At 44.5% G+C, this 26,168-nt stretch overlaps 1 protein-coding gene across 2 annotated transcripts in view; it reads left to right on the forward strand.

The window, feature by feature from the left end:
• Nucleotides 1-908: 908 nt before the first annotated feature.
• The window catches only part of DPYSL4 (dihydropyrimidinase like 4), a 59,450-nt gene continuing 34,190 nt past the window's right edge, over nucleotides 909-26,168 (forward strand). The window contains exons 1-8 of one of the 2 annotated variants that reach the window (XM_073546386.1): nucleotides 909-1,262; nucleotides 10,647-10,735; nucleotides 14,111-14,295; nucleotides 14,495-14,659; nucleotides 17,855-17,916; nucleotides 18,001-18,081; nucleotides 21,184-21,252; nucleotides 21,342-21,462. In XM_073546386.1, coding sequence (XP_073402487.1) covers nucleotides 924-1,262; nucleotides 10,647-10,735; nucleotides 14,111-14,295; nucleotides 14,495-14,659; nucleotides 17,855-17,916; nucleotides 18,001-18,081; nucleotides 21,184-21,252; nucleotides 21,342-21,462 — 1,111 coding nt within the window. In that variant the 5' untranslated portion in view covers nucleotides 909-923. Of the gene's footprint in view, nucleotides 1,263-2,396; nucleotides 3,171-10,646; nucleotides 10,736-14,110; nucleotides 14,296-14,494; nucleotides 14,660-17,854; nucleotides 17,917-18,000; nucleotides 18,082-21,183; nucleotides 21,253-21,341; nucleotides 21,463-26,168 lie in introns of those variants that run through there. The other variant, XM_073546385.1, reaches the window with a different exon arrangement.

Consider the following 26,168-nt stretch of genomic DNA (forward strand, 5'->3'; position numbering starts at 1 on the left):
TTATACTTATGAGATGATCGGGTGTTCCCTTTACCTATTATTGTAGCTACAGATTCATGACATTCATGTCACAGCAGTTATTCAATCTATTTATTTTTACATTCCCTATCAGTATTTCTTTGGAGTGTAGAAGGAAACCGGAGAACCCGGAGGAAACCCATGAAAACATGGGGAGAACATACAAACTGCTCGCAGATATGAACCCAGGACCCCGGCAAAGCTGCAGTGATACCCACTGAGCCACCATGCTGCCCTTATCAATAATTCTATCAATCTATAACTATCTATCCTCTCTTGATTTTATTATCTATCTGACATGTATCTATCTATATATTATCTATCTATCTATCTATCTATCTATCTATCTATCTATCATCTATCTATGTATCTACTGTATCTATCTATCTATCTATCTGACATATATCTATTATCTATCTATATATTATCTATTATCTATCTATCTATTATCTATCTATATATCCATCTATTATCTATCTATCTATTATCTATCTGACATCTATCTATCTAATCTATCTATCATCTATCTATCTATCTATCTATCTATCTATCTATTATCTATAAGACATCTATCTATTATCCATCTATCTATCTATGTATCTATCTGTCTATCTATTATCTATCTGACATCTATCTATTATCCATCTATCTCTATTCTATCTTTCTATGATCTATCTCTTTCTATCCTCAGTCCCTTGCTGAGCTCCAGTCTCTGGTTGCAGACAGGGTCTTTCAGCACCACACCCTTGGACAGCTCAGGCAGCCTCTACAAGTAGCTGCCATCTGGGTGTATCCTCAGGGGGTTATGTGACACGTTGTAGACACTGTCCCTTCCTCAAATTGAGCCTGGCAGACCAAGAAGAGACTTCACTCCGGATTATCCTGCAGTCACACATCCAGCAGCGATGGCAGAGAGGAGCAGGACTGAGGAAGGAGATCATGGAGGTGTCCCCGGGTACTTTTCCAAGCTGGGTTCTGGCAGCCCCAAGCCCAGGCAGAAGTATGGGGGCATGTTCTGCAGTGTGGAGGGGGCATTCGAGAATAAAACTATTAACTTTGATTCCCTGAGTGTCGCGAAGAAAAGTGTCCACAGGAAAGTAGAGGGGTCCGGATCTAGGGGCAGCTCAGGGGGGCTCAGCGAGTCCGGGAGTGAGTGCAGCAGTGTGGATGGGCCAGGCTCAGCGGAGGAGGAGGACAGAAGAGGTGGAAGAGGACAGGAGAAGACATCACTATGGAGTCCTCAGGTAAAGGTGCTGGAGAAGCTTCATGTACTGCACCAAAAGGATCGGATCTATCCATCTATCTATCTATCTATCTATCTATTATCTATCCATCTATCAATCTATCTATCTATCTATCTATCAATCTATCTATCTATCTATCTATCATCTATCCATCTATCATCTATCTATTATCTATCTATTATCTATCCATCTATCAATCTATCTATCTATCTATTATCTATCTATCTATTATCTATCTATCTATTATCTATCTATCTATTATCTATCATCTATCTATTATCTATCTATCATCTATCTATCATCTATATATTATCTATTATCTATCTATCTATCTATCTATCTATTATCCATCTATCTATCTATCTATCTATCAATCTATCTATTATCTGTGTATCTATCACATATTTATTTATCTGTCAGTCTATTATATCATCTCACTCTTCCATATTTCTATCTATAATATACATATAATAGTGTAGTATTATATTCTATCGAATATCTATCTAAAAAATAAGCAAGCTGAACGTTGCCACATGGCTTAATTAAAGTGCACTTTTTCTTTAGCATCTTTTTGCTGTGCTGCCTTTCTTTCTTTCTTTCTTTCTTTCTTTCTTTCTTTCTTTCTTTCTTCCTTCCTTAATACACCTGTTTATCCATCTAAATTCGCCCCTTCTATCTGTATAATTATCTTTTTCATGCACTGTATATTCTACATATCCATTATCTCCAATGTATCATATATAATATATTTATTTTTCATGTCTTTTATTTTTGTACATCCTAATAATTGTGTGTCGCTTGGTCGATGTTGCCATATTTGACTCCCAAACTTTTGTAAAGTCGTGTCAGAAAACTGTAAGGAGCTGTTTGGTGTCCCAGTGTCCAGAAAGCTTCTGTTGGGATTGTGCAGGTGTCTCCCCATGATGTCAGGGTGTCCCTGCAGACACAGGAGCAGGTGATGGGTGCATTCACCCCCTGACTGCCAGGCTGGGAGGATGGCATGTGGCAGTGAGATAGTTAAGGCCAGCATTGCAGTGAGTGCTGTGCACTGTCCCTGTGTGACCGCTGGGGGACGCTGTGGCTCCAGGGTCATCATCATCCTCCATGACAGCCCTGCCTTTTGTTTGCCCTCTGGTGGGGGGAGGTGGGCTGGCTTCAGGCCCTAGGAGAGGCCCATGGCTGGAGCTCGGAGGATGAGGCTGGCATTGTAATTGCTGCTTCCAGGGCAGGGGGAGCCACAGAGCCCTGCACAACAAAAAGGGACACATCCCCCACCCATCGGACTGGCAGCAGCAGCACAGCACCTAGGAGCTGAGCCTTGCATCAGGGACCCCACATCACAGCACCCAGGAGCAGAGCCTTGCAGCGGGGACCCCACATCACAGCACCTAGGAGCAGAGCCTTGCATCAGGGACCCCACATCACAGCACCCAGGAGCTGAGCCTTGCACCGGAGACCCCTCATCACAGCACCCAGGAGCTGAGCCTTGCACCGGGGACCCCACATCACAGCACCCAGGAGCTGAGCCTTGCACCGGGGACCCCACATCACAGCACCCAGGAGCTGAGCCTTCCACTGGCGGGGACCCCACATCACAGCACCCAGGAGCTGAGCCTTGCACCGGGGACCCCACATCACAGCACCCAGGAGCTGAGCCTTCCACTAGCGGGGACCCCACATCACAGCACCCAGGAGCTGAGCCTTGCACCGGGGGCCCCACATCACCGCACCCAGGAGCTGAGCCTTGCACCGGGGACCCCACATCACAGCACCCAGGAGCTGAGCCTTGCACCGGGGACCCCACATCACAGCACCCAGGAGCTGAGCCTTCCACTGGCGGGGACCCCTCATCTGCTGGGAGCAGCCAGGATGTCTTACCAAGGAAAGAAGAACATCCCCAGGATCAGTGTAAGCTGCAGGGAGGGGGCAGGTGGGATCACGCAGACAGCCATGAGAAGTGAGGAGTCAGTGCCACAAGGCCCCTTTACTAAAATGCAATATACCCAGGGACCCCCCAACATGGCTTTATAGGGTCTCATGTCTGTGCATGCCATATACTGGTGGGGGGGGGCATCACTCCCCTGTGCCTACAGATGGGCTGCCTGGGCCATAGGGGGAGCGCTCTGGCTTGTGTCCCTGTTAGTGTGGTCATTATTGCAGCATTTCCCAGGGTCTCCTATCTCCTATGTGAGTCCAGGCCTCAGACATCACTGATGAGCCAGTATGGAATCTGGGTCACATTATTTCCTTCTGATGAATGCAAATAAATCTGTTCAGTCTGCACTGCAGGACGAGGAGACAACAGATTATTTGGCAATTATGTCATTACATACAGTATATTGCAGCCAGAAAGCTAATAATAAGGAGAGAAGGACCAGAGGGTGATGGATGGACAGGACTGTACTGGGGGGGAGTATGGACCCTGAGGATACAGAGATGACTCCAGGCTGAGGCTCCATCTCCAGGAGGGAAGGAATGTTTACCTCCATGTATCACATTGTATCTCTGCCATCACTGGATTCTGGAGGTTGTGTCCATCCCTGACCTTCCTCCCTGTGTTTATCCGCTGATCTGACTTTATATTTAGATTGCTTTGTGCTTTTATGCTAAAAATGTATTGTTTCAGATCAGAGGAAAGGTTACATGATGTGGGAGTGTGAGCTAGATAGAAAACAGATGCCGTAGATAAAAATAGATAGAAAATAGATAGGTGATACATAGATAATAGATAGATAATAGATAGAAAGATAATAGATAGATAGATAGATAGATAATACAATTAGATGGTAGATAATACTGATACAGGGGGCCAGGGCCCATGTCTACCTTTAAAGTAGCAAGCAGATTTTGTCACAAATACATAAAGTGGTGTTTTAAGATGAACTATTGGGCGGCAAAGGAACCTTCCGTTGTTCTTGCACAGGGGCGCTGTTCTGTGTCCTCCTCTGTTCAAGATAGATAATAAAAAAGATCAAAACACAGATTTAAGACATGAGAGGCATTAGATAGAAATATATTTAGATAGATATGAGATGATAAAGAAAAATAGATACAAGGGAAGGTGCAGATAACTTGTATTATAGATCACAGTGCGGCCCGACAAAACATCAGATCACTGTTATTCTACGGAGCCGCAAACACACTGCATGTCACAGCATGGCCGCGTTTGTTGTGACATTCGGATTGCACTCAGCCATGCACGTCAGTGAGCCTGTGGAAAACATTGGACTGCACTCGGATGACATTTAGAATCATAGAATCGTAGAGTTGGAAGGGACTTCCTGGGCCATCTGGTCCAACCCCCTGCCCAAAGCAGGATTTGCTAAATCATCCCAGTCAGATGTCTGTCCAGCCTCTGTTTATAGACTTTCATTGAAGGAGAACTCACCACTTCTCGTGGCAGCTTGTTCCACTCATTGATCACTCTAACTGTCAAAAAGTTTTTTCTAATATCTAATCTGTGTCTCCTCCCATTCAGTTTCATCCCATTGCTTCTAGTCTTTCCTTGTGCAAATGAGAATAAAGTTGATCCTTCTACAATGTGACAGCCCTTTAGATATTTGTAGACAGCTATTAAGTCTCCTCTCAGTCTTCTCTTTTGCAAATTAAACAATCCCAAATCCTGCAACCTTTCCTCATAAGACAGGGTTTGCAGTCCGGTCACCACTCTGGTTGCTCTTTTCTGAATTTGCTCCAGTTTGTTGATGTCTTTTTTAAAATGTGGTGCCCAAAACTGGACAGAATATTCCAGATGAGGTCTGACCAAAGAGGAGTAGAGGGAAATAATCACTTCACGTGATCTAGACTGTATGCTTCTGTTAATACATCCTAGAATTGCATTTGCCTTTTTTGCTGCTGCATAACACTGTTGACTCATATTCAGTCTGTGATCTATTAGTATACCCAAGTCTTTTTCACATGTGCTGTTGCTTAGTCCTATTCCTCCCATTCTGTATATGCTTTTTTCATTTTTATTGCCCAGATGTAGTACTTTGCATTTTTCCCTGTTAAAAACCATTCTGTTAGTTGCTGCCCACTGCTCCAGTTTATTTAAATCTTATTGAATCCTCTCTCTCTCTTCTCTAGTATTAGCTATCCCTCCTAGCTTTGTGTCATCAACAAATTTAATCAGTTTACCCTCAATTCCTTCATCTAAATCATTGATAAAGATGTTGAACAATACAGGGCTCAGGACAATCCAACTGGATGTGCAGCCATTTACGACCACTCTTTGGGTCCGATCACTAAGCCAGTTATGAATTCACCTAACAGTTGCCTTGTCCATTCAATACTTAGTCATTTTTTCAATAAGGATTGTATGAGAGACTTTGTCAAATGCTTTGCTGAAGTCAAGATATACTATATCTACAGCATTTCCTTGATCCACCCAATCAGTGATTTCGTCATAGAAGGAAATTAAGTTAGTCTGACATGACTTATTAGTTACAAACCCATGCTGACTCTGTTTAATCACTTCATTCTTATCCAGGTACTGACATACATGTTGTTTAATAATTTGTTCAAAGATCTTTCCTGGTATAGAAGTCAGACTCACCGGCCTCTAGTTGCCTGGGTCCACCTTCTTCCCCTTTTTGAAGATAGGAACAACATTTGCTTTTCTCCAGTCTTCTGGGACTTCTCCTGTTCTCCAAGAATTTTCAAAGATTATGGAGAGGGGTTCAAAAATTTCTTCTACTATCTCCTTCAGTACTCTGGGGTGTAATTCATCTGGACCTGGAGACTTGAATTCATTTAGGTTAGCTAAGTGTTTCCTCACTATCTTTCTGTTTATAGATATCCTGGATTCTTCTATTCCCTTAATAGGACAGTGAAGAACAGTTGATGTCACATTTCCTTTCTGAGAGAAAACAGATGCAAAATAGGAATTTAAAAGTTCGGCCTTCTCAACATCCTGTCTTACCATTTCATCATTTTCATCCTGTAAAAATCCTATAGCATCTTTGACTTTTCTTTTACTATTGACATATCCCCCAAATCCTTTATTATTGCTTTTGACGTCTCTTGCAAGCCTCAATTCATTGTCAGCTTTGCTAATCTGATTTGTGCCCTGCAGGTTCTGCAGACAGCATTATATTCTTCTTTAGATATGCCTCCCTCTTTCCATTTTATAAAAATTTTTTTCTTCCTTTTTAGCATGTGCTTAAGTTCTGTGTTCATCCATCCTGGTTTCCTTAAATGCTTCCTATTCTTCCCTCTTTTCGGAATTGTTAACAATTGTGCTTTGAGAATTTCATTTTTCAAGATTTCCCATCCTTCCTGGACATTTTTGTCTTTAAGGATATTCAGCCTTTGGATCCCTCCAATTCTCTCTCTGAATCCCTTAAAATCTGCCTTTCTGCAGTCTGACTTCCGTGCACTGACTCAATGGAAAAGATGAAGACATTTTTTCCTCCATTTTCTCACATTCAAGATAATCAGATGTCGACACTTGTAATCAGAGTGTGAGTTGCATAATCAGCCCGATTCTTTCGGATGAGAGAATCCATGTTAGGCCGGGGTCACACTTGCGACTGCAATGTGAGAAACTCGCGCTTCAATACCTGGCACTGCCGCCGGCACTCGGGACCGGAGCAGAGAAAAACATGCAGTCGCACACTCCGGTCCCGAATGCCGGGTATTGAGGCGAGAGACTCGCCCAAGTTTCTTGCATTGCAATTGTGTGACCCCGGCCTTAGCGTGACCCTAGTCTAAAATGAATAGGTAGATAACACATAAATACATAGATGCAGGGGCGGACATATCAATAGTGCAGCCGTACAGGGGCCCGAGCATTAAGGGCTATTGGACTGCAAAGGGCCCTCCACTGTTCTTATACTTGGGCCCTTTTCTATCTGTGTCCGCTTCTGCATAGGTGATCGATATGACAGAAAAATAGATCCATAGATGACAGATAGATAATAAATATACAAAACAAAAGACAAAGCACAAATCCAGTATCTAGTGATTGCCTGCACTTGATGGATTATTTATAGATGGATACATAGACATTTGATAAGATATGTGCGCTACACTATAAATACATATATACTGGTATACGTATACAGCTTTAAGGGAAAGCAAGCAAAGAGAAGCACGTGATATACACAGGGAGGCAGTTTCTGTGCAGGAACACCACAAAGTTGTATTATCCACGGCCACTCGGATGGGACATTGAAAGCCATGGGCCCATGGCATTATAGGGAATCTGTCCCCAGGTTTTTGCCACCTAAACTGAGACTGCTTGTTGTAGTTTTGTTAAATGAAAATCACAGTTTTATCAGCAGGAGATTATCACCAGAGGACTAGTAAACCTGCTGCTGATTAGTCCACCCCCTCCACTACCACTGACTGGTTTCTTTCTGCCTATGCACAGTGTACACACCTGGTGACAGATTCCTTCTTACTTTTATAATATGATTTTTGACCTGTGCCCTGATGATCGCATGCTCATTAAAGGGGCTGTTCCGTTTCACATAATGTTGGGCCCCAATTGCACTTTATTTAAAAAAAAAAAAAAAAAAATAACAAACTACGCCGCCGTACTCACCTTCCCCGAGTTGACGGGTGAGTCTCGGTCACTGCTCCAGGTGTCTGGCACTTGCTGCAACACTCAGATCATTCAGTGAGCTCAGCAGCTCTGCCAGTGTAGATGGACCAACCCCATCAGAGGCGCTGAGCTCACTGATTGCCTCCTGTGAGGTCGATGAGATGTCGGCTCCGCAGCCAGTGCAGGACACCAGGAGCAGCAGTGCATTCTCTTTAAATACATCAGTATAATTCAGTAGGGTGGCTGCTAATATCCACATGCCCGGCATGAAGTAGACAGCTAATATTAGTCCTAGTGACTTTTTATTTTGTTTCTTTATAGATGGAAAGTTGTATGGAAAAAAAACCCTAAATATTTAAATCATGCAATTATGATAAATCCTAATTTAAGCAATAGGTCATCATTATCTTATTTATTTAGTCCCTTTAAATGGCATTATCTGCAAATGAGCATTTTGTTCCACAAGTGGGAATTGTGCAACCGGAGACCCTTGTGTAGTCGGGAAGAGGAACTCGTGCTCGTATGTTTGTAGGAAATGTTAATATATAAAGAAATGGAAGTTATAGTAAACATGTAAATTGTAAGATTGTGCCCCATCAGCACCCTTGTACCTACACCACAGGTTAGGGTAACTTCAGGGTATCAGAGTTGATGATTTGTGACTGGCAATCTTTGGGTATGTGCACACGGTGCAGATTCGTGTGTCGATTGTTCCGCGCGGAATCTGCTGAATCCGCAGGTCAAAATGCAGCGTTTTACCTGCGGGTTTACTGTGGATTTCTAGCGGATTTAGTGCGGATTCCTGTAATGGAATGGGTGTAAAAACGCAGCGGAATCCGCACAAAGAATTGACATGCTGCTGAAAATAAACCGCTGCGTTTCCGCGCTGAACTTTCCGCAGCATGTGCACAGCGGTTTTTATTTTCCATTGACTAACATTGTACTGTACATCACTTGCGAATCTGCAGGGCCAAATCCGCTGCTGATCCGCACACGAATCCGCAACGTGTGCACTAGGGTGACCGGATCTCATATGGGGGGGAAAAATTTCGGAATTTTGTCCGTCTGGACCCCACAAAACGATTCCCCTTTCCAGATATTGAGATAGCCAAAATTTGAGCTCGATCAAACGACATTAACCCGTGCCGCTCGTCGCTCAAAGTTTGAAAAAAATCCAAATTGAGGTATTTTAAGATTTAGGTATTTTGCATAGTCTGTTAGACTATAACGAATGTGACAACAACATTGCAGAAATAGCCCTGACCAAATTTTCGAACCATTTGTGGTATTTGAATGCAGAGTTGGTGGGATTATCGTTTTTTGATCCCACCATTACAGACAATGAAAAGTTGTTAATGGCTAATAAATTGCTCAGTAGCACAGATGAACCATCAGAGCACGCTAACCTACATGAGTTGATAATTTTACATAGTTATCTAATCTATTCTAGAGCTTTTGTTAAAGTAGTTTTTGAAACGTCAGAATATAATGCTCGGCATTTGCTTACAACTTGCAGGACATATTGCTTTGTTCTTCATCTTTTGTCAGAAGGTCGTTAAAGTCGGTTACTTCCTACCTCTTTTAATTTTTCTTTCCTAACTTTTGGATTTACAACCCTAGCGTGCTCTGATGGTTCATCTAGCTAAATGCCCCTATCAATTTCTGACTGCGGAATTTAACTCGCACTTCCCGGAAGGGCATTACTAATCCCGCACATCGGTGACCAGAGGTCTCCAGCAGACCTCTATGGTTGTCAGTGCTGGATTGCGAAGAGCACCACCCCATTGTCGGCACTCTTTGCAAGTGATCATTTCTGCTACACACAGGCATCTGATCATCGCCTGTGTGTAGCAGAGGTGATCAGACAACTGCAACTTCTTTTCTCCTATGGAGAATACTGAAGCATGCAAAATGTAAAGAAAAAGTTTTTAAAAATATTAAAATATTTAAAAAAATATAAAAGTTCAAATCACCCCCCTTTCGCCCCATTCAAAATAAAACAATAAAAAAATCAAATATACAACATATTTGGTATCGCCATGTTCAGAATCGCCCGATCTATCAATATAAAAAAATAATTAATTTGATCGCCAAACGACGTAACAATAAAAAAATTCAAAATGCCAGAATTACATTTTTTGGGGTAGCCCTCACATTGCAATAAAATGCAATAACGGGCGATCATAAGATCGTATCTACATCAAAGTGGTATCACTAAAAACGTTAGCTCGGCGCACAAAAAATAAGCCCTCACCCAATCCGATATCACAAAAAATGCAGACGCTACGGGTCTTGGAAAATTGCACCTTTTTTTTTTTTACCAAACTTTGGATATTTTTTCACCACTTTAATGAAAAAAAAAATAGACATATTTGGTGTCTATGAACTCGTAATGACCTGGAGAATCATAATGGCAGGTCAGTTTTAGCATTTAGTGAACATGGTAAAAAACAAAAAAGCAAATGTTTAATTACACTTTTTGCAATTTCACTGCTCTTGGAATTTTTTTCCCCTTTTCCAGTACTTGATATGGTAAAACCAATGGTGTCTTTCAAAAGTTCCCGCAAAAAACAAGCCCTCACACGGCCATAAAAAAAAAAAAGTTATGATTCTGGGAAGAAGGGGAGCGAAAATGGAAATACCTCTGGTCGTGAAGGGGTTAACCCTGTTTTTGACCTGATGTTCCTGACTCATGTAATGTGATAGATTTTCCTAACATAGTTTCTATTACCTGTGTAAAAGTTTTTTGCAATCCACATATTATGTGTGTGTGTTCCACTCTCGGAATGTTGGACTGGGCGACCTCCTGTATATTATGTTTGGCTTTTCTTCTGCAGAGCGACAGACTTCTGATCAGAGGAGGGAAGATTGTAAATGACGACCAGTCATTCTGTGCAGATATATACATTGAAGATGGCTTAATAAAGTAAGCTTTGCTATGCTGAGTAAGGTTTGTCTTTATTGCAGTATTTTTCCAAAGCAAATATGAAAGTCACCGTTATATTTTTTTTCTTTTTATTTGCTTAAATGCATGTGATTTGATCTAAAATTCATTTTTGCAATTGTGTTTCATTAAATATTTTGCAGCGCTTGCCTTGTAAAGTCTTTGAGCTGCAATGTGTGCTACTGGCTGCAGAATGAGTTAACTGAGAATCCGACAGTGAGCTTGTTCTGACAGTCTCATTGAAAGTTTCTAGCTGACTTATTATCTATCTTTTTTTCAAGCGTTTATTAACTGATTTATGATCACAGGCTACATCAATGTTGAATGGAGACCAAAGGACTGTATTAGCCACATGGTGCTGAATTTTCAGTTAAACCCAATTGCAAAAATTATTTTTAACCCCAAATATACACAAGAAAGTTTACAAAAGTGGACAATCCCTTTAAAAAAATGAAAGCTGTGATGATTTAGATGACAACCGCCCACTTCTCGTTTATAAAGAATCACTCCTATCAAAAGTTTAAGCTCTTAATACACTGCTCAATAACACATCCTAGATCTGAATGAATTAAAAATTCTCATTGAATACTTTGTTCTGTACAAAGTTGAATGTGCTGACAACAAAATCACACAAAAATCATAAATGGAAATCATATTTATTATCCAATGGAGGCCTGGATTTGGAGTCACACACAAAATTAAAGTGGAATGTAATGTCCTTAAAACAAGTCAAAATGATGCTCAGTAGTGTGTGTGGCCTCCACGTGCCTGTATGACCTCCCTACAACGCCTGGGCATGCTCCTGATGAGGCAGCGGATGGTCTACGAAGGGATCTCCTCCCAGACCTGGACTAAAGCATCCCCCAGCTCCTGGACAGTCTGTGGTGCAACGTGACGTTGGTGGATGGAACGAGACACGTTGTCCCAGATGTGCTCAATCGGATTAAGGTCTGGGGAATGGGCGGGTCAGTCCATAGCTTCAATGCTTTCATCTTGCAGGAACTGCTGACACACTCCAGCCACATGAGGTCTGGCATTGTCCTGCATTAGGAGGAACCCAGGGCCAACCGAACCAGCATATGGTCTCACAAGGGGTCTGAGGATCTCATCTCGGTACCTAATGGCAGTCAGGCTACCTCTGGCGAGCACATGGAGGGCTGTGCGGCCATCCAAAGAAATGCCACCTCACACTATAACTGACCCACTGCCAAATCGGTCACGCTGAAGGATGTTGTAGGCAGCAGATCGCTCTCCGCGACGTCTGTCACATGTGCTCAGGGTGAACCTGCTTTCATCTGTGAAGAGCACAGGGCACCAGAGGCGAATTTGCCAATCCTGCTGTTCTGTGGCAAATGCCAAGCGTCCTTCATGGTGTTGGGCTGTGAGCACAACCTCCATCTATGAACATCGTCCCTCAGACCATCCTCATGGAGTCGGTTTCTAACCGTTTGTGCAGACACATGCACATTTGTAGCCTGCTGGAGGTCAATTTGCAGGGTTCTGGCAGTGCTCCTCCTGTTCCTCCTTGCACAAAGGCAGAGGTAGTGGTCCTGCTGCTGGGTTGTTGCCCACCTACGGCCCCCTCCACATCTCCTGGTGTACTGGCCTGTCTCTGGGTAGCGCCTCCAGCCTCTGGACACTACGTTGACAGATGCAGCAAACCTTCTTGCCACAGCTCACATTGATGTGGCATCCTGGATGAGCTGCACTACCTGAGCCACTTGTGTGAGTCCATCTCATGCTACCATGAGTGTGAAAGCACAACCAACATTCAAAAGTGACCAAAACATCAGCCAGAAAGCATTGGTACTGAGATGTGGTCTGTGGCCCCACCTGCAGAACCACTCCTTTATTGAGGGTGTCTTGATAATTACCAATAATTTCCATCTGTTGTCTATTCCATTTGCACAACAGCATGTGAAATTGATTGTCAATCAGTGTTGCTCCCTAAGTGGTCAGTTTAATTTCACAGAAGTTTGATCTACTTGGAGTTATATTCTGTTGTTTAAGTGTTCCCTTTAGTTTTTTGAGCAGTGTATATTGCAATCATCATATTATAGTACCCTGTGTACTTACAGTTGCTCATTTTACCCTTCTACCCAGCTAATTCTTCTCTTTTCTATTAGATCTATGACACCATGTGATTAAAAACTTACTAGCTGAATCCTTCTAAGCTCTTTGTAGAAACCGGAGGTCAATTTTCCCTGTATGAGTCATAGGTCACTGCAAAAGTCCCTAGCGGGGGATCGGGGGGAGGAGGGAGCAGCTGGGTCAAGAGGTGAAGAGGAGGATGATAAATGCAATAAATGCAGGTATAAGAGACTTCCTGTTTCTACATAGAGCAGAGATAAGAGAAGAACCAACTGGGTAGAAAGGCAAAATGAGCAATTGTAATTACACAGTGCTGTATAATATGATGACTGCACTATATTAAGAGGATATAAACTTTGATGGGAAGAGGAGGAGGGCTTCTTTAAGTCACTTCGGAATAAGGTCTTAATCACAAAAGTCCAATTTTATCTGTAGTATCACCCTAATTAGTGCTTGTGGATGTTATTGCATCTTAGACCTCATTCAGATGTCCAATCTTCTCATACGAGTGATATCCGTATTTTTCACGGACAGCACACATATCCATGATAGTCTATGGTGCCATTCGCATGTCCATGATTTTTCGCTGACTGAATGGTTCACGGAAAAACACGAATTCACGAATTGATATGAGGGGTGGATCAAAATTGATAACGCACTCTGTGCAAAAATTGTACCGCACTGAGATGACATCAGAGGGAGGTCCAATTTTCACGGACTGTCAGAAAGGAGACGATAGAGAAACTTTTTTTGTTATTTTTCTTCACGTACGAGAAAAACTGATCAAACACTCTGATCAAACTCTGATTAAAAAAATCGGTCCGTTTTTCATAATACGTGAGAAAAATGGATGTCTGAATGAGTTGCAAGCCCATAGGTAGGAAGAATTGGAATGGAACATGTACCCTGGAATGTAGCACGGTCGAGCGCCGTTCCAATAAAGTCTAAGGCGCTGACAGAAATTGCTGAAACTTATGCTCTACAACTAGCAAATACTCGTCATAAAGCCATTCCATCTCCAACACTGGATATCTGATGAAGGCCACAAAGGCCAAATTGGATTATTTCTTATAAATAATGATTGATGTCAATTCTATCTGCATTATATCCTTCATTATTATCTTGACTGATACAGTAGAAGACTGGAAATAGGAAAAAGTTCTAGAAACTCAACTATGGTCATAGAAAATCATGTTCGTGGTTTTCAATAAACAACAACCTTTTTGCTTTTGGAATCTTTTTAGTTGTCAGTTTTTTTTTATACAGGCAAATTGGAGAAAATTTGATTGTTCCTGGTGGAGTGAAGAACATCGATGCTCACGGTTTGCTGGTTATACCTGGAGGAATAGATGTCCACACAAGACTGCAGATGCCAGTTTTGGGAATGACAGGTGCTGATGACTTCTTCCAAGGAACGAAAGCGGCTTTGTCAGGAGGCACAACGATGATAAGTAAGTACACGGCAGAAGCGTATATGGATGGCCAATTATTTTTCTATGTGTATAAAGGTGATCATAAAATCCAAAGCATGGGCCATTTTTGGTCCACGAAGCAAAATATTCTCTCCTGGAAATATGGCATTAAATAAAAAATGTAAATATTATAAATAGAAAACTAATGCATCTATTTTGTATATACATATTGTTCTAGTTGACCATGTCTTCCCTGATGTTGGAATCAACTTAGTTTCTGCTTACGATCAATGGAGAGAATGGGCGGATGGGAAGGTGTGCTGCGATTACTCTCTCCATGTAGACATCACCTACTGGCATGAGAGTCTGAAAGAAGAGATGGAGGCATTAGTAAAGGACAAAGGTGCGTATGAAGGCCAAATATTGAGTGCCGATAGTCAGACCTCAATCTAGCAGTGGGTTCATGTGAAGGGTCATCGGAGGAGGAGATGGACAATCCAGAGTCTTTCTCTTCTTGGACATGTAAGCCCTATGGCCCAATTCATCTTTTTGTTTTAAGTCCCTTTTTTTCTTTGACTTGCGGTTTTGGCTGATGCCTTTTTGATGGCGCACATCAAATCTGGAATCTGTCACCTATTTTTTCGACCTCTCTGACCTTTCCCGGCGCCTGCACGCTGCAGTACTCTGCTCTGCCCTCAACAGGGCAGAGCAGTGCGCCTGCGCAGGAGCCGCGACAGGAAGCAAAGAAGAGGACGTCACCGTTAGAAGATGGGAGGCGCCGTACCGGACCGCGACACCCATCGGACCAAAACCGGACCTGGTCCGCCCCTGGGAGAGTATAATTGTCATGTCTGTCATGTCCGCCTTGTCTGTTATGCCGCAAGTTGCCTGGAGCAGTGTGCACGCGCGCCTTACCTCATGGCTGCACGCTGTTGCTGGGTAACCATCCGTCTCTGTCTGACTCTGCAATCCGCTGTACTCCTGGAACCCTGTTCAGTGATCTTTCCTATGTTCCAGCCCTGCTCTGGTTCTGCAATCCGTTGTATTCCTGGAACTCCTGATCATGTGACCTGCTCTATGGTTCTACCCAGGCTGTTCTAGCGATGCTCTCTATGATCCTGGAGGATCTGAACCCAAAGTTCTCCGCTGGTCTTGACCCGGAAGTACTGGTGCTATGGTGCTATATCAGACCACCCCTCCCTATGGTCAGGGCCTGATTATTGTGTTGCTTCCTTGCATGGCTGCTTTGTCTGCTCGGTCGCTCCCTCTATTATGTGCCGTGCGTCTCTGCACATGCTCTGTGCTTGTACCCTGCCTCTTGTCTCATGCCATGTCTTGTGTTGTCTCTCGTGCCATGTTTGTCCTTGCCTTGCTTTGCCTTGTAGTACTTCTACTGTTCTCTGCCTTAGCCTGTTTCGCAATGTCTGGTCTTTGCTTTTCTGAGCCTTGTAGTACTTCTCATGTTTCTTGTCTCTGCCTGGTTTTCCATACTCTGCCCTTTGGTGCTCTCTTGCACATTTCTATGTCTAGTCCCAAGGCTCTGCCTTGGCCCGGCTCTGGGCTTCGGCCTATGCTCCGCTGCTAGACTCTGTCCTATCGTGCTCTCTTGCACATTTCCACGCTAGTCCCAAGGCTCTGCCTTGGCCCGGCTCTGGGCTTCGGCCTACGCTCCGCTGCTAGCTCTGTTCTCTCTCTGACCTGGCTCTGTGTTTCTGCCTATGTTCCGCTCCGTGTTCCGTATCTTGTCTTGCCTTGTTTCTTGCCTAGTCTTGCCTTATTTCTCGCCTAGCCTTGCCTTGTTTCTCGCCTAGCCTTGCCTTGTGTCTCGCCTAGCCTTGCCTTGTTTCTTCGTGTGCCCTTTGCATGCGCCTGGCCTTCCTAGCCTCCTGCTTGTGCCTCAGCCGTGCCCGCCCTAGCCGTGCCCGCCTGCTTGTGCCTCAGCCGTGCTCGTCGGTCAGTGACAGCTGTGTCACCTGCTATGCCCCAGTCGGGTTCACTGGAGTCTTGCCCGCCTGTTTGTGCTGCAGCCCGTCCAGCTTGCCAGTGCCCCAGCCATGCTCTCTGTGCTTCCTTGCACTCACGCTGTCTCTGCACTGTGCTCTCCGTGCTTCTCTTAGCACGCGCAGGCCCTCGCCTGCCCCGTGATATACCTCCCCGTGCTTCTGTAAAAGTAGTGCAGGTCTTGCCATGTCCCCTATCGTGCCCTCTCGCACGCACAGGTCCTAGCCTGTACTCTGTCCCTGGTGTGTCCTCTGCACGCGCAGGACTCTGCCTTTAACCCTGACCCTGGCATGTCTCTCTCTGCGCGTGCAGGACTCTGCCTTGAACCCTGACCCTGGCATGTCTCTCTGCACGCGCAGGACCCTGCCTTGTACCTTGTGCCTTGGCGTGTCTCTACACACGCACCCTATCTTGTTTGTTGAACTTTGAACCCTGGCGTGTCCCCTACACAAGCACCTTGCCTTGCACCTTACTTTGTACCCTGGCGTGTCCCCTACACACACACCCTGCCTTGCAACTTGCCCTGGACCCTGGTTTTCCCCCCTAGCACGCACCCTGCCTGGAATCCTCCCTTGGACCTTGTTTCCTCACACGCACCATGCCTGAGATCTGTCGTGCCTCCTTGCCTGAACCCTGGTTTGCCTGCCGGATGCCCGGAACCTGCCGATTGCTGCCAGAGATCGTAAGCCTGATGACTGCGGCCTGATGTCCGGAGCTGATGTCCGCAGCCTGATGCCCTGATCATGTCGATCGTTGCCAGCTGTCTGGAGTCCGATGCCATTGTGCCTTTGCCTGTACCCTGGCGTGCTACCTGGCACGTACCATGCTATGGATCTTGGCGTGCCCACGCACGCACCTTGCCGTGTTTGCTTGTTCTTACGTTTTTGCACTGCATGTTATCCTGAAGTTGTCTTAATGAAGATACCTTGAACTTACGTCTTGTCTTATCTTGCTTCCTGCTCGTCCTTGTCGTCAGACACTCATATCTAGTGTCTACTTGAGCCGGCTGTCTAGTGCCAGCAGTCGTGGTGGCTCACCACCTTGGTCTTGCCCCTTACACTCCCTGTATAGGGAGTGGTTCCTCATAAGGTCAGCTTGCCCTAGGTGGGTGGGTGCCACGACCCAAAGGGTCCACTCTAAAGAAAAACGACTCAGCGTAAGCTGACCTCGTCACAATAATATAACTCGTTTTTCTTCTCTTACAGGTTACATCGGGGGCTAATCTACAGCATTACAGAATGCTGTAGATAAGCCCTGATGGCGGTGCTGAGAGCTGATAGTCGAAAAAAGTAGGTGACAGATTCCCTTTAAAAAAAAACTATCGGAAATGCAATGATGAATTGGGGCCATATGCTCAACGTATACTATAAATGTCTTCTGTGTGGAGTCTTACCTTTGGGAACCCCACATATTTTAAGGGCCGTGGCAGACACATCTAGGATGACGGATTCATTGAAGTCTATGGAAGTTACAAAGAGACCCAAGATACTTTGCTCTGAGACTTCAGCATTTCCAGGTTCTGTTGATGTCAGATCAGTGCACTTTTTCTATACTTGACACTTTATAATTATTAAATCCTCATTCACTTTTTCTGAAGGTGTGAATTCCTTTCTTGTCTTTATGGCGTACAAGGACAGATACCAGTGCACTGATGCTCAGGTACAGTTTCGTCAAACCATTAACGTAGCTGACATATTTTGTGCCTTCTCAGCAGTCTGAATGTCATGTTTGCTCTCTTCACAGATGTATGAGATTTTCAGCATTATTCGTGATCTAGGAGCCATAGCGCAGGTTCATGCTGAGAACGGGGACATTATTGAAGAGGTACTGTAATCCATGGGGATCTAATGTAGGAACCTCTGGTATCATCTGTAGTATGGAGACGTAAGCCTTGGGGCAGACTTTTTGGGGTGGGTGAGGGGCCAGATGTTATACACTGGGGGCGAGGGGCTGGATGTTATACAATGGGGGTGAGGGGCTGGATGTTATACAATGGAGGTGAGGTGTTGTAAGCAGGTACAGAGATGCAGTAACGCAGGGAATGCAGAACAAGGATTAACAACGGTGCGATTTAATTTGGAACAATAATGAACTCCTTGCAGGGAGAGAACAGATAATTAACAGTGAAATTATTCTATAACACAACAGTCTTATTAAACTTCACTTATCGTGACTTCTCTGTTCCTTATGACAGAAAAAACTGATGGCACATCCTAGTCTGAATAGGTGCATACCAAAAAACAGCTTACATATCAAAATAAGGAAATGATTGCACTCAATTGCATTAAGCCATATCAAATATGAAATATATGAAATGTGAATAGCATAATGGCTTTTAGAATTTAGAAAAAACATATGAGATACTTAGCACAAAATTTGGCCAAAAGATGTGAGCCCATTCACCAAAGTCAAGGTTCCTATCTTCCTATAAATATAGGCTTTATCTTGTGATTAGCCAGTAGTTCACATGAGGCAGTTAGAATAGGGACCCGTTCAATGAGATCACCTTGACGCAGAACGCGGTGCACCCCTGCTTTCCCTCCCTGCCGGCGGGAACCTTCTGCCTTTTCCTGCGCCTGCTCCTGCTCTCCCCCGGGTCTCGCCACACCCATTCTCACCAGGTCAAGGGTCCTGTCCGGTTCCCGATTCTTTTTCCCCGGCAGCATTGGACACAGCCACGACAGTTCCGGACCCTGCATTGCGCAGTTACCCGCAGCCCGGTCTTCCTCCTTACAGTGTCAAGCATTATACACCGGGGGCGAGGGCCCGGATGTTATATACCAGGAGCGAGGCGCAGGATGTTATACACTGAGGGTGAGGGGACTGAAGGAAAAACCTGAATTTTCCTGTTCTTTTGTCCGTATAATGTAGGTATGTTCTTATGAGGCTGCTCAGGATTCTTGGTAATGTCATGACTTTACACACATCCCAGCATAAGCACACAGGAGCCTTATATTGGGACTCTTCCGCATTGCCAGTATACACTGGCTTTCTGCTTGTATCTAAGGGGGTTACCTCATCTGTGATTCCAAAAATGGGTCAGCCATGATGCTATTCCGTGGTATTGCAGCTCATTCTCCTTGCAATGAAGGGGGCTGACTTCAGTTAGATATACAGCCCATAGACAAAAAAGCATGACCTATTTATTCCCCGTATAAAGGAGGCTGTATGGCAGCATATTTCCTGCTATAGGATGCTATGGGCTCCCCGTGCTTCGCTGTGTTTTGCTCCGTGCAGAGCCATATTGTCCTGGGGTTGTAGACAAATTGTGGGCAAAATTCATAGAGGGGTTCCAAACCATGAAATACTGCGCCAGTAACACAGAATTAAATCTTTACTATAATTAACAAAACTCATTGATACCTTCTGTCACCCATCTGGATCTAGCACAGGTTGCTCCTAGGTCTGCATCGGAACCGGAAGCGATTATATCATATTTTACCATACTACGATGCAGTCTTTAAGTAAAGTGACCACTGCAGCCAATCACATGCCACACTGTGGCTGGTAAACAGTGATGTTGCTAATTCCGGTGCTGCTTCAGACCTCGGAGAAGCATGTGCTGGATCCAAGATGATCGCAGTAGATGAGAAGGATTTATTGTTTGCTTGTTTTTTTAGTGAATCCAAGTCACTGAGTAACTTTATGCAGCAGAACGTGTGCGTTTTCACTGACACTGTGACTGGTCCCTCTGCCCAGTTTGCCCCTTCCCTAACACCGTCGAGGGATAGACTGGGACTGAAATTTAGCCCTGGCGTATGAAAGCACACAGACCCATGCTGTACCCGCGCTTAACCAGATGGGGATATCTATTAATTACTAATATTACCCTACCTAGAGAAAATCAAGGTTTACTGCAAGACCAATATTTCTAATAATACCACTATATAAGATTGAATACTAACAGTATGATGGTCCACCCAACAGCCCCACCGTATAGTATGATGGTCTCTCAACAGCCCTCCATATAGTATGATGGTCCCACCCCAACAGCCCCCTTTATAATGTAATGGTCCAGTCCACAGCCCCTCATATAGTACGATGGTCCCACCCCAGCAGTCCCCTTTATGGTGTAATTGTCCACCCCACAGCACCCTAGATAGTATGATGGTCCACCCAAGAGCCCCCCATATAGTATGATGGCTCCCATATAATGTGATGGTCCACCCAACAGCCCCCCCGTATAGTATGATGGTCTCCCAATAGCCCTCCATATAGTATGATAGTCCTGCCCTAATAGTTTTAAGGTTAATGGTCCATCCCACAGAACCCTATATAGTATGATGGTCGCCACAACAGCACATAGTATGGTCCGACCCACAGCCCCTATACAGAATGATAGTTCCACCAACACACTATTATGGTCCCTTCACAGCCCCCCAAAATGAAAAATTCTTATCCTCACCTAGTCCAGACTCCTCATCCTCCACTGTTTCCGTCTTGTCTTCTATCCGGTGTCGCAGTGGACGCTGGCAGTGCGATGCAGTGAAGTCTTCGTGCAGCCGATATCCCCTTAGTGGAACTGGCCTCTGGCAGGCTGCAGACATGAAGGAAGCCTGTGGACTGCCAAATTAGTAAGCGATGGAGCCGGTAGCTCTGTACTCCGTCACAACTATGATTGGTATCGGTGTCCTGAGAACGTCGATACTGTTAAAAGCGTTTCAAACATTGTGGCCCACAGTCGGCCCAGCCCATCTGATATTTGCCAGAATTGCCAGGTGGCCAGGCCGGACCTGACGCTGTCCCTGCATGGAGGAGTATATGGCTCTTTAATATGACTTATAAAAGGTTGATGCTTTGCTTTTATTTAAGTTGAATTTAATAGGGCTGTATAGAAATTTATGGGCGTCCATATGAATAATCAATGTGCACTTTAACATTAGGGCTGATATCACAGCAGTCTGTTTTATCATTTATGATATGTAGGAACAAAAGCGTCTGCTAGAACTTGGAGTCACGGGACCCGAAGGCCATGTCCTCAGCCACTCGGAGGAGGTACTGAGCTTATTTCACACTTATGTAAACTTTGCTATGCTTTTACATATAAAGAATAGATCTAGATGACATGAATCCGGTTCCTCCAGGTGGAAGAGGAGGCAGCTTACCGTGCAATAACCATCGCGAAGCAAGCCAACTGCCCCCTGTACATCACCAAGGTTATGAGCAAAGGGGCTGCTGATGTGATCGCTCAAGCAAAAAGGAAAGGTACGTAAAATGTATAGTCTTCAAAAATGTACAGTCTCCATTAGGCTATGTGTACACGTTGCGGATTCTGCTGCGTTTCCGCAGCGGTTTTGGCCCTGCGGAAACGCAGCAGTTCCGCTGACATGGTACAGTACCATGAAAGCCTATGGGTTTTCAAAAACGCTGTGCTCTCACTGCGTTTTTTTCCGCGCGGTTTTGCTGCGGTTTACAAACCGCGGCATGTCAATTGTTTGGGCGGTTTCCGCAGCGGTTTCACACCTTTAACATAGTAGAGGTGTGAAACCACAGGGCAAATCCACAGACCAAACCGCAGGAAAACCGCAGGTCACTTTACCTGCGGTTTTACCTGCGTTTCCGTGCGGAAAAACCCGCAGCGGAATCCGCAACGTGTGCACATAGCCTTAGCGACTTTTTGAGAAACCTTTTCTAATGTGCTATTTTCTAAGCTCCTTGTAGCAGAAAATGTAATTTTCTTGTGGTTGCGGAAATAATTATTCATTCATAATTATTGTTTCTGGAAGGTGTTCAAGAGTAAGTTGTCACTGAACATGCGTAAAAGACTTGTATTTTGTTGTTTGACATTGCACACCAGCATATTATGGCTCCGTGCAAGTTTCAAGATGTGCGGCCCTGTAATGTCCCCTTTATGTAGTAATGTCCCCCATCCTGGCCCTTTTCAGTAATATTGTCCGACGTCCTGTCCCTTTTCATGACTGGCATGACGACATCAGCTGCCGGCCTCTGAGTCGCTGGCGGCTTGTACTGCAGTACACGTCCAGCTGATGTAGGCGCCAGTTTCAGAGACCACCCATCCCGCACGGGCCTGGTCGTCGTCGCAACAGCGATCGTTATACCTGTGTTTGCTGATCAGCTTCAGCTTAGCTCCGAAGACCAACAACATTAGGCCTCAGGGTGAGACTTAGTACCGTTTTGTATTACCACAGATAGGGCAGTGGGGAGAGGCTTCTGCTGCAGGCACTGTCACACACATGACAGTGAAGCAGAAGAGGGGGACATAACTGATCTCCAGAGAAGAACTCCTTACATATTTTTGAGTTAATAATACGAAACAAAGTGGGATCACAGAAGAGTAGTGATGGGTGAACCCGTGGATGTCCGGGTCCAGCAGGTTCGGACGAACAGTTAAAAAAAAGTCTGGTTCTTGTACAATAACAGTAGTACTCCTATCCGACGCCTGTGACCGGAGGTAAACTTTTTACCACCAGTCACAGCTGCTGGCTCATGCTGTCATCTGACAGAGTGGGAGCCGCAGTGCTCTTACCAGCGGTAATAATCTTATCGCCGATCAGAGATGCCGAGGTTTCTTGCTGTCATGCAGCGTGGGAAACACCCAATGTTCGGGGTGCCGAACCCAATTAGTAATGCAGACTTCCTGGAGAAATCTGTGTTCAGGGTCCATGACCGAACAGAAGGTGTTCGTTACGGAGCCCGAATTTTACTGTTCGGGTTCACCAATCACTACAGAAGATGAATAATTTAGGAGAGGAAGATCTGGGAAATTTATACATTTTTTCTGGATTTTCTGTGTGCTTTTTTGTTACTTTAAATGTGTTTTCCACTTTGGATAACCCCTATTCCCTGGCTACAATTTGTTTGAACAAAAAAAAAAACATGAAGTGGATAACCGCAGCGCTCAATGTGCAATCAAGGAGAATTTTTTTTTAAAAAAATCCGTTTTTTAATATCTATATAAACAGAAAAGGCCAACGCTTAGGTCCAATCCTGACCTTGGTCACGTCTTGTTTCTTTATAGCGCTATATGTGTTACAGCTGAGGTCACTATATAATCACTAAATTATGCTGCAAAGCAGTGGATTGGTAAAAGATTGTCTGAATACTGACAAATATCCAATATAATATAGTGACTGCACAATAATTGAAAACGTAGCTGAGCATGATATACAATGAAGGAAATAAGTATTTGGTCCCTTGCTGATTTTGTAAGTTTGCCCACTGACAAAGACGTGAACAGTCTATAATATTATGGGTAGGTTAATTTTAACATTGAGAGATAGAATATCAAAAATAAAATCCAGAAAATCACATTGTATAAATTATATACATTTATTTGCATTTTGCAGTGAGAAATAAGTATTTAATCCCTCTGGAAAAAAGACCATACATAGTGGTACGGCCCTGCAACAGCTCAGCTAATATTCCTCAGACTTGGCCGGTTTCACATTTGCGCTTTATAACGCTGCGACGGCCTGCGCACGGCCGCCACTATGCCCCGCCCCCTGCTGGCTCCCTGCCCGCCCCATCCGGTCATCGCCGCCTACTAGCGCACATGGGCGCTTGCGATCTGCGCACCCTATCTTTAGCATAGGGGGCGCAGATCGTGCGCTGGCCGTGCGCTAGCAGGATTTTGCCGTGCGCTGCGCACTTTTGAAGGTGCGCCCGTGTGCGCCAAACGCAGCATGTTGCATTTTGGCGCGCACGGCGTACCTTTAAAAGTGCACAGCGCACGGCAAAATCCTGCTAGCGCACGGCCAGCGCACGATCTGCGCACCCTATGCTAAAGATAGGGTGCGCAGATCGCAAGCGCCCATGTGCGCTAGTAGGCGGCAATGACCGGATGGGGCGGGCAAGGAGCCGGCAGGGGGCGGGGCTTAGCGGCGGCCGTGCGCAGGCCGTCGCAGCGCTATAAAGTGCAAATGTGAAACCGGCCTAATACACATACGAGGATGAGCATTGTAGTACTGCACATGCATTAGAGGATGACGAGACGGATATACCCCATATTCCAAATTATTATGCAAATGATATTTTTCTATGATTTTCCTAAGTGGTCGGTGCAAATGACAGTCAGTCTAATAAAAGTCATCACCCGTTAGAGTATACATCAAATTTTATTGAAGAAACCTCCCAATGATAACAGTATGATCTCCAAAATGAATAAAACCTCAAAATGCACTGTTCCAAATTATTAGGCACAGTAGAATTTCTAAACATTTGATATGTTTTAAAGAACTGAAAATGCTCATTTGAACAAAAAAGCTATTTAACTCCAAAACATCCTAACAGGCCAAGTTACATGTTAACATAGGAACCCTTCTTTGATATAACCTCACAGTTCTTGCATCCATTGAACTTGTGAGTTTTTGGAGAGTTTCTGCTTGTATTTCTTTGCATGAAGTCAGAATAGCCTCCCAGAGCTGCTGTTTTGATGTGAACTGCCTCCCACCCCCATAGATCTTTTGCTTGATGATACTCCAAAGGTTATAGGGTTGGGGTCAGGGGAAGATGGTGGCCACACTATGAGTTTATCTTCTTTTATGCCCATAGCAGCCAATGACTCAGAAGTATTCTTTGCAGCATGAGATGGTGCATTGTCATGCATGGAGATAATTTTGCTCCTGAAGGCATGATTCTTCTTCTTATACCGTGGTAGAAAGTTGTCAGTCAGAAACTCGATATACTTTGCAGAGGTCATTTTCACACCTTCAGGAACCTTAAAGGGCCCTACCAGCTGTTTCCCCCCGATACCGGCGCAAAACATGACTCCTCCATCTCCTTGCTGATGTCGCAGCCTTGTTGGGACATGGTGGCCATCCACCAACCATCCACTACTCCACCCATCTGGACCATCCAGGGTTGCTCGACACTCATCAGTAAACAAGACTGTTTGAAAATAAGTCTTCAGGTATGTCTGGGCCCACTGCAACCATTTCTGCTTTTGAGCACTGTTTAGGGGTGACCAAATAGTAGGTTTATGCACCACAGCAAGCCTTTGAAGGATCCTACACCTTGAGGTTCAAGGGACTGCACCAGCAGCTTCAAATATCTGTTTGCTGGTTTGTAATGGCTGTTTAGCAGCTGCTCTCTTAATCCGAGGAACTTGCCTGGCAGAAACCTTCCTCATTCTGCCTTTATCAGCTCGAACACGTCTGTGCTCAGAATCAGTCACAAATCTTAACAGTACGATGATCACGCTTACGTTTTCGGGAAATATTTAATGTTTTCATCCCTTGACCGAGGCATTGCACTATTTGATGCTTTTCAGCAGCAGAGAGATCCTTTTTCTTTCCCATGTTACTTGAAAACTGTGGCCTGCTCAATAGTGTGGAACATCCAGTTTTCCTTTTATTGGGCTCACATGGCAAACTAATTATCACAGGTATCTGAGATTGATTTCAGTGATCCAAAGAACCCTGAGATACAATACCATCAATGGGTTTCACTGAAAAAAAAAAAACCCTGTGACACTTAAAACCAATTTGCATAATAATTTGGTACATGGTGTAAGTCCTTTTTCATTTGCACTGTCTATGTATAAATACCTTGTATTGTACAGTATTGTTCATTGATGTCATATATATTTTAGGATCCCTTTCTCCATGTTTTAGGATCTCTCCATCACAGATATTTAGCACGTAGTGAACGGAGGAGAATATATAGAGACTAATATTATTTTATTTTTCATATGTGCATAATGCCTTTTAATATATTTAAAGGGAACATCCCAAAATGCTATTAACCTGCAGATATGGGGATCTGGGATTAATCTGCAGGTTAATAGAGACATAAAGCTGTGCGCATGCAGCACTGAAAGCCCCTCTGCTGGGAGAAAGTGAATTTTATTCCTCCCGGCAGATTCGAGCATAGGAGCGCGGTCAGACCAGCTTCAGCCACTGCTCAGAATACTATGAGTGACAGCTGTCACCGCACCCTGGCACTGACTGACA

This window comes from Dendrobates tinctorius, unplaced genomic scaffold (assembly GCF_039654945.1).
Source record: "Dendrobates tinctorius isolate UK_male_01 unplaced genomic scaffold, ASM3965494v1 ptg000147l, whole genome shotgun sequence".
Classification (NCBI taxonomy): domain Eukaryota; kingdom Metazoa; phylum Chordata; class Amphibia; order Anura; family Dendrobatidae; genus Dendrobates; species Dendrobates tinctorius.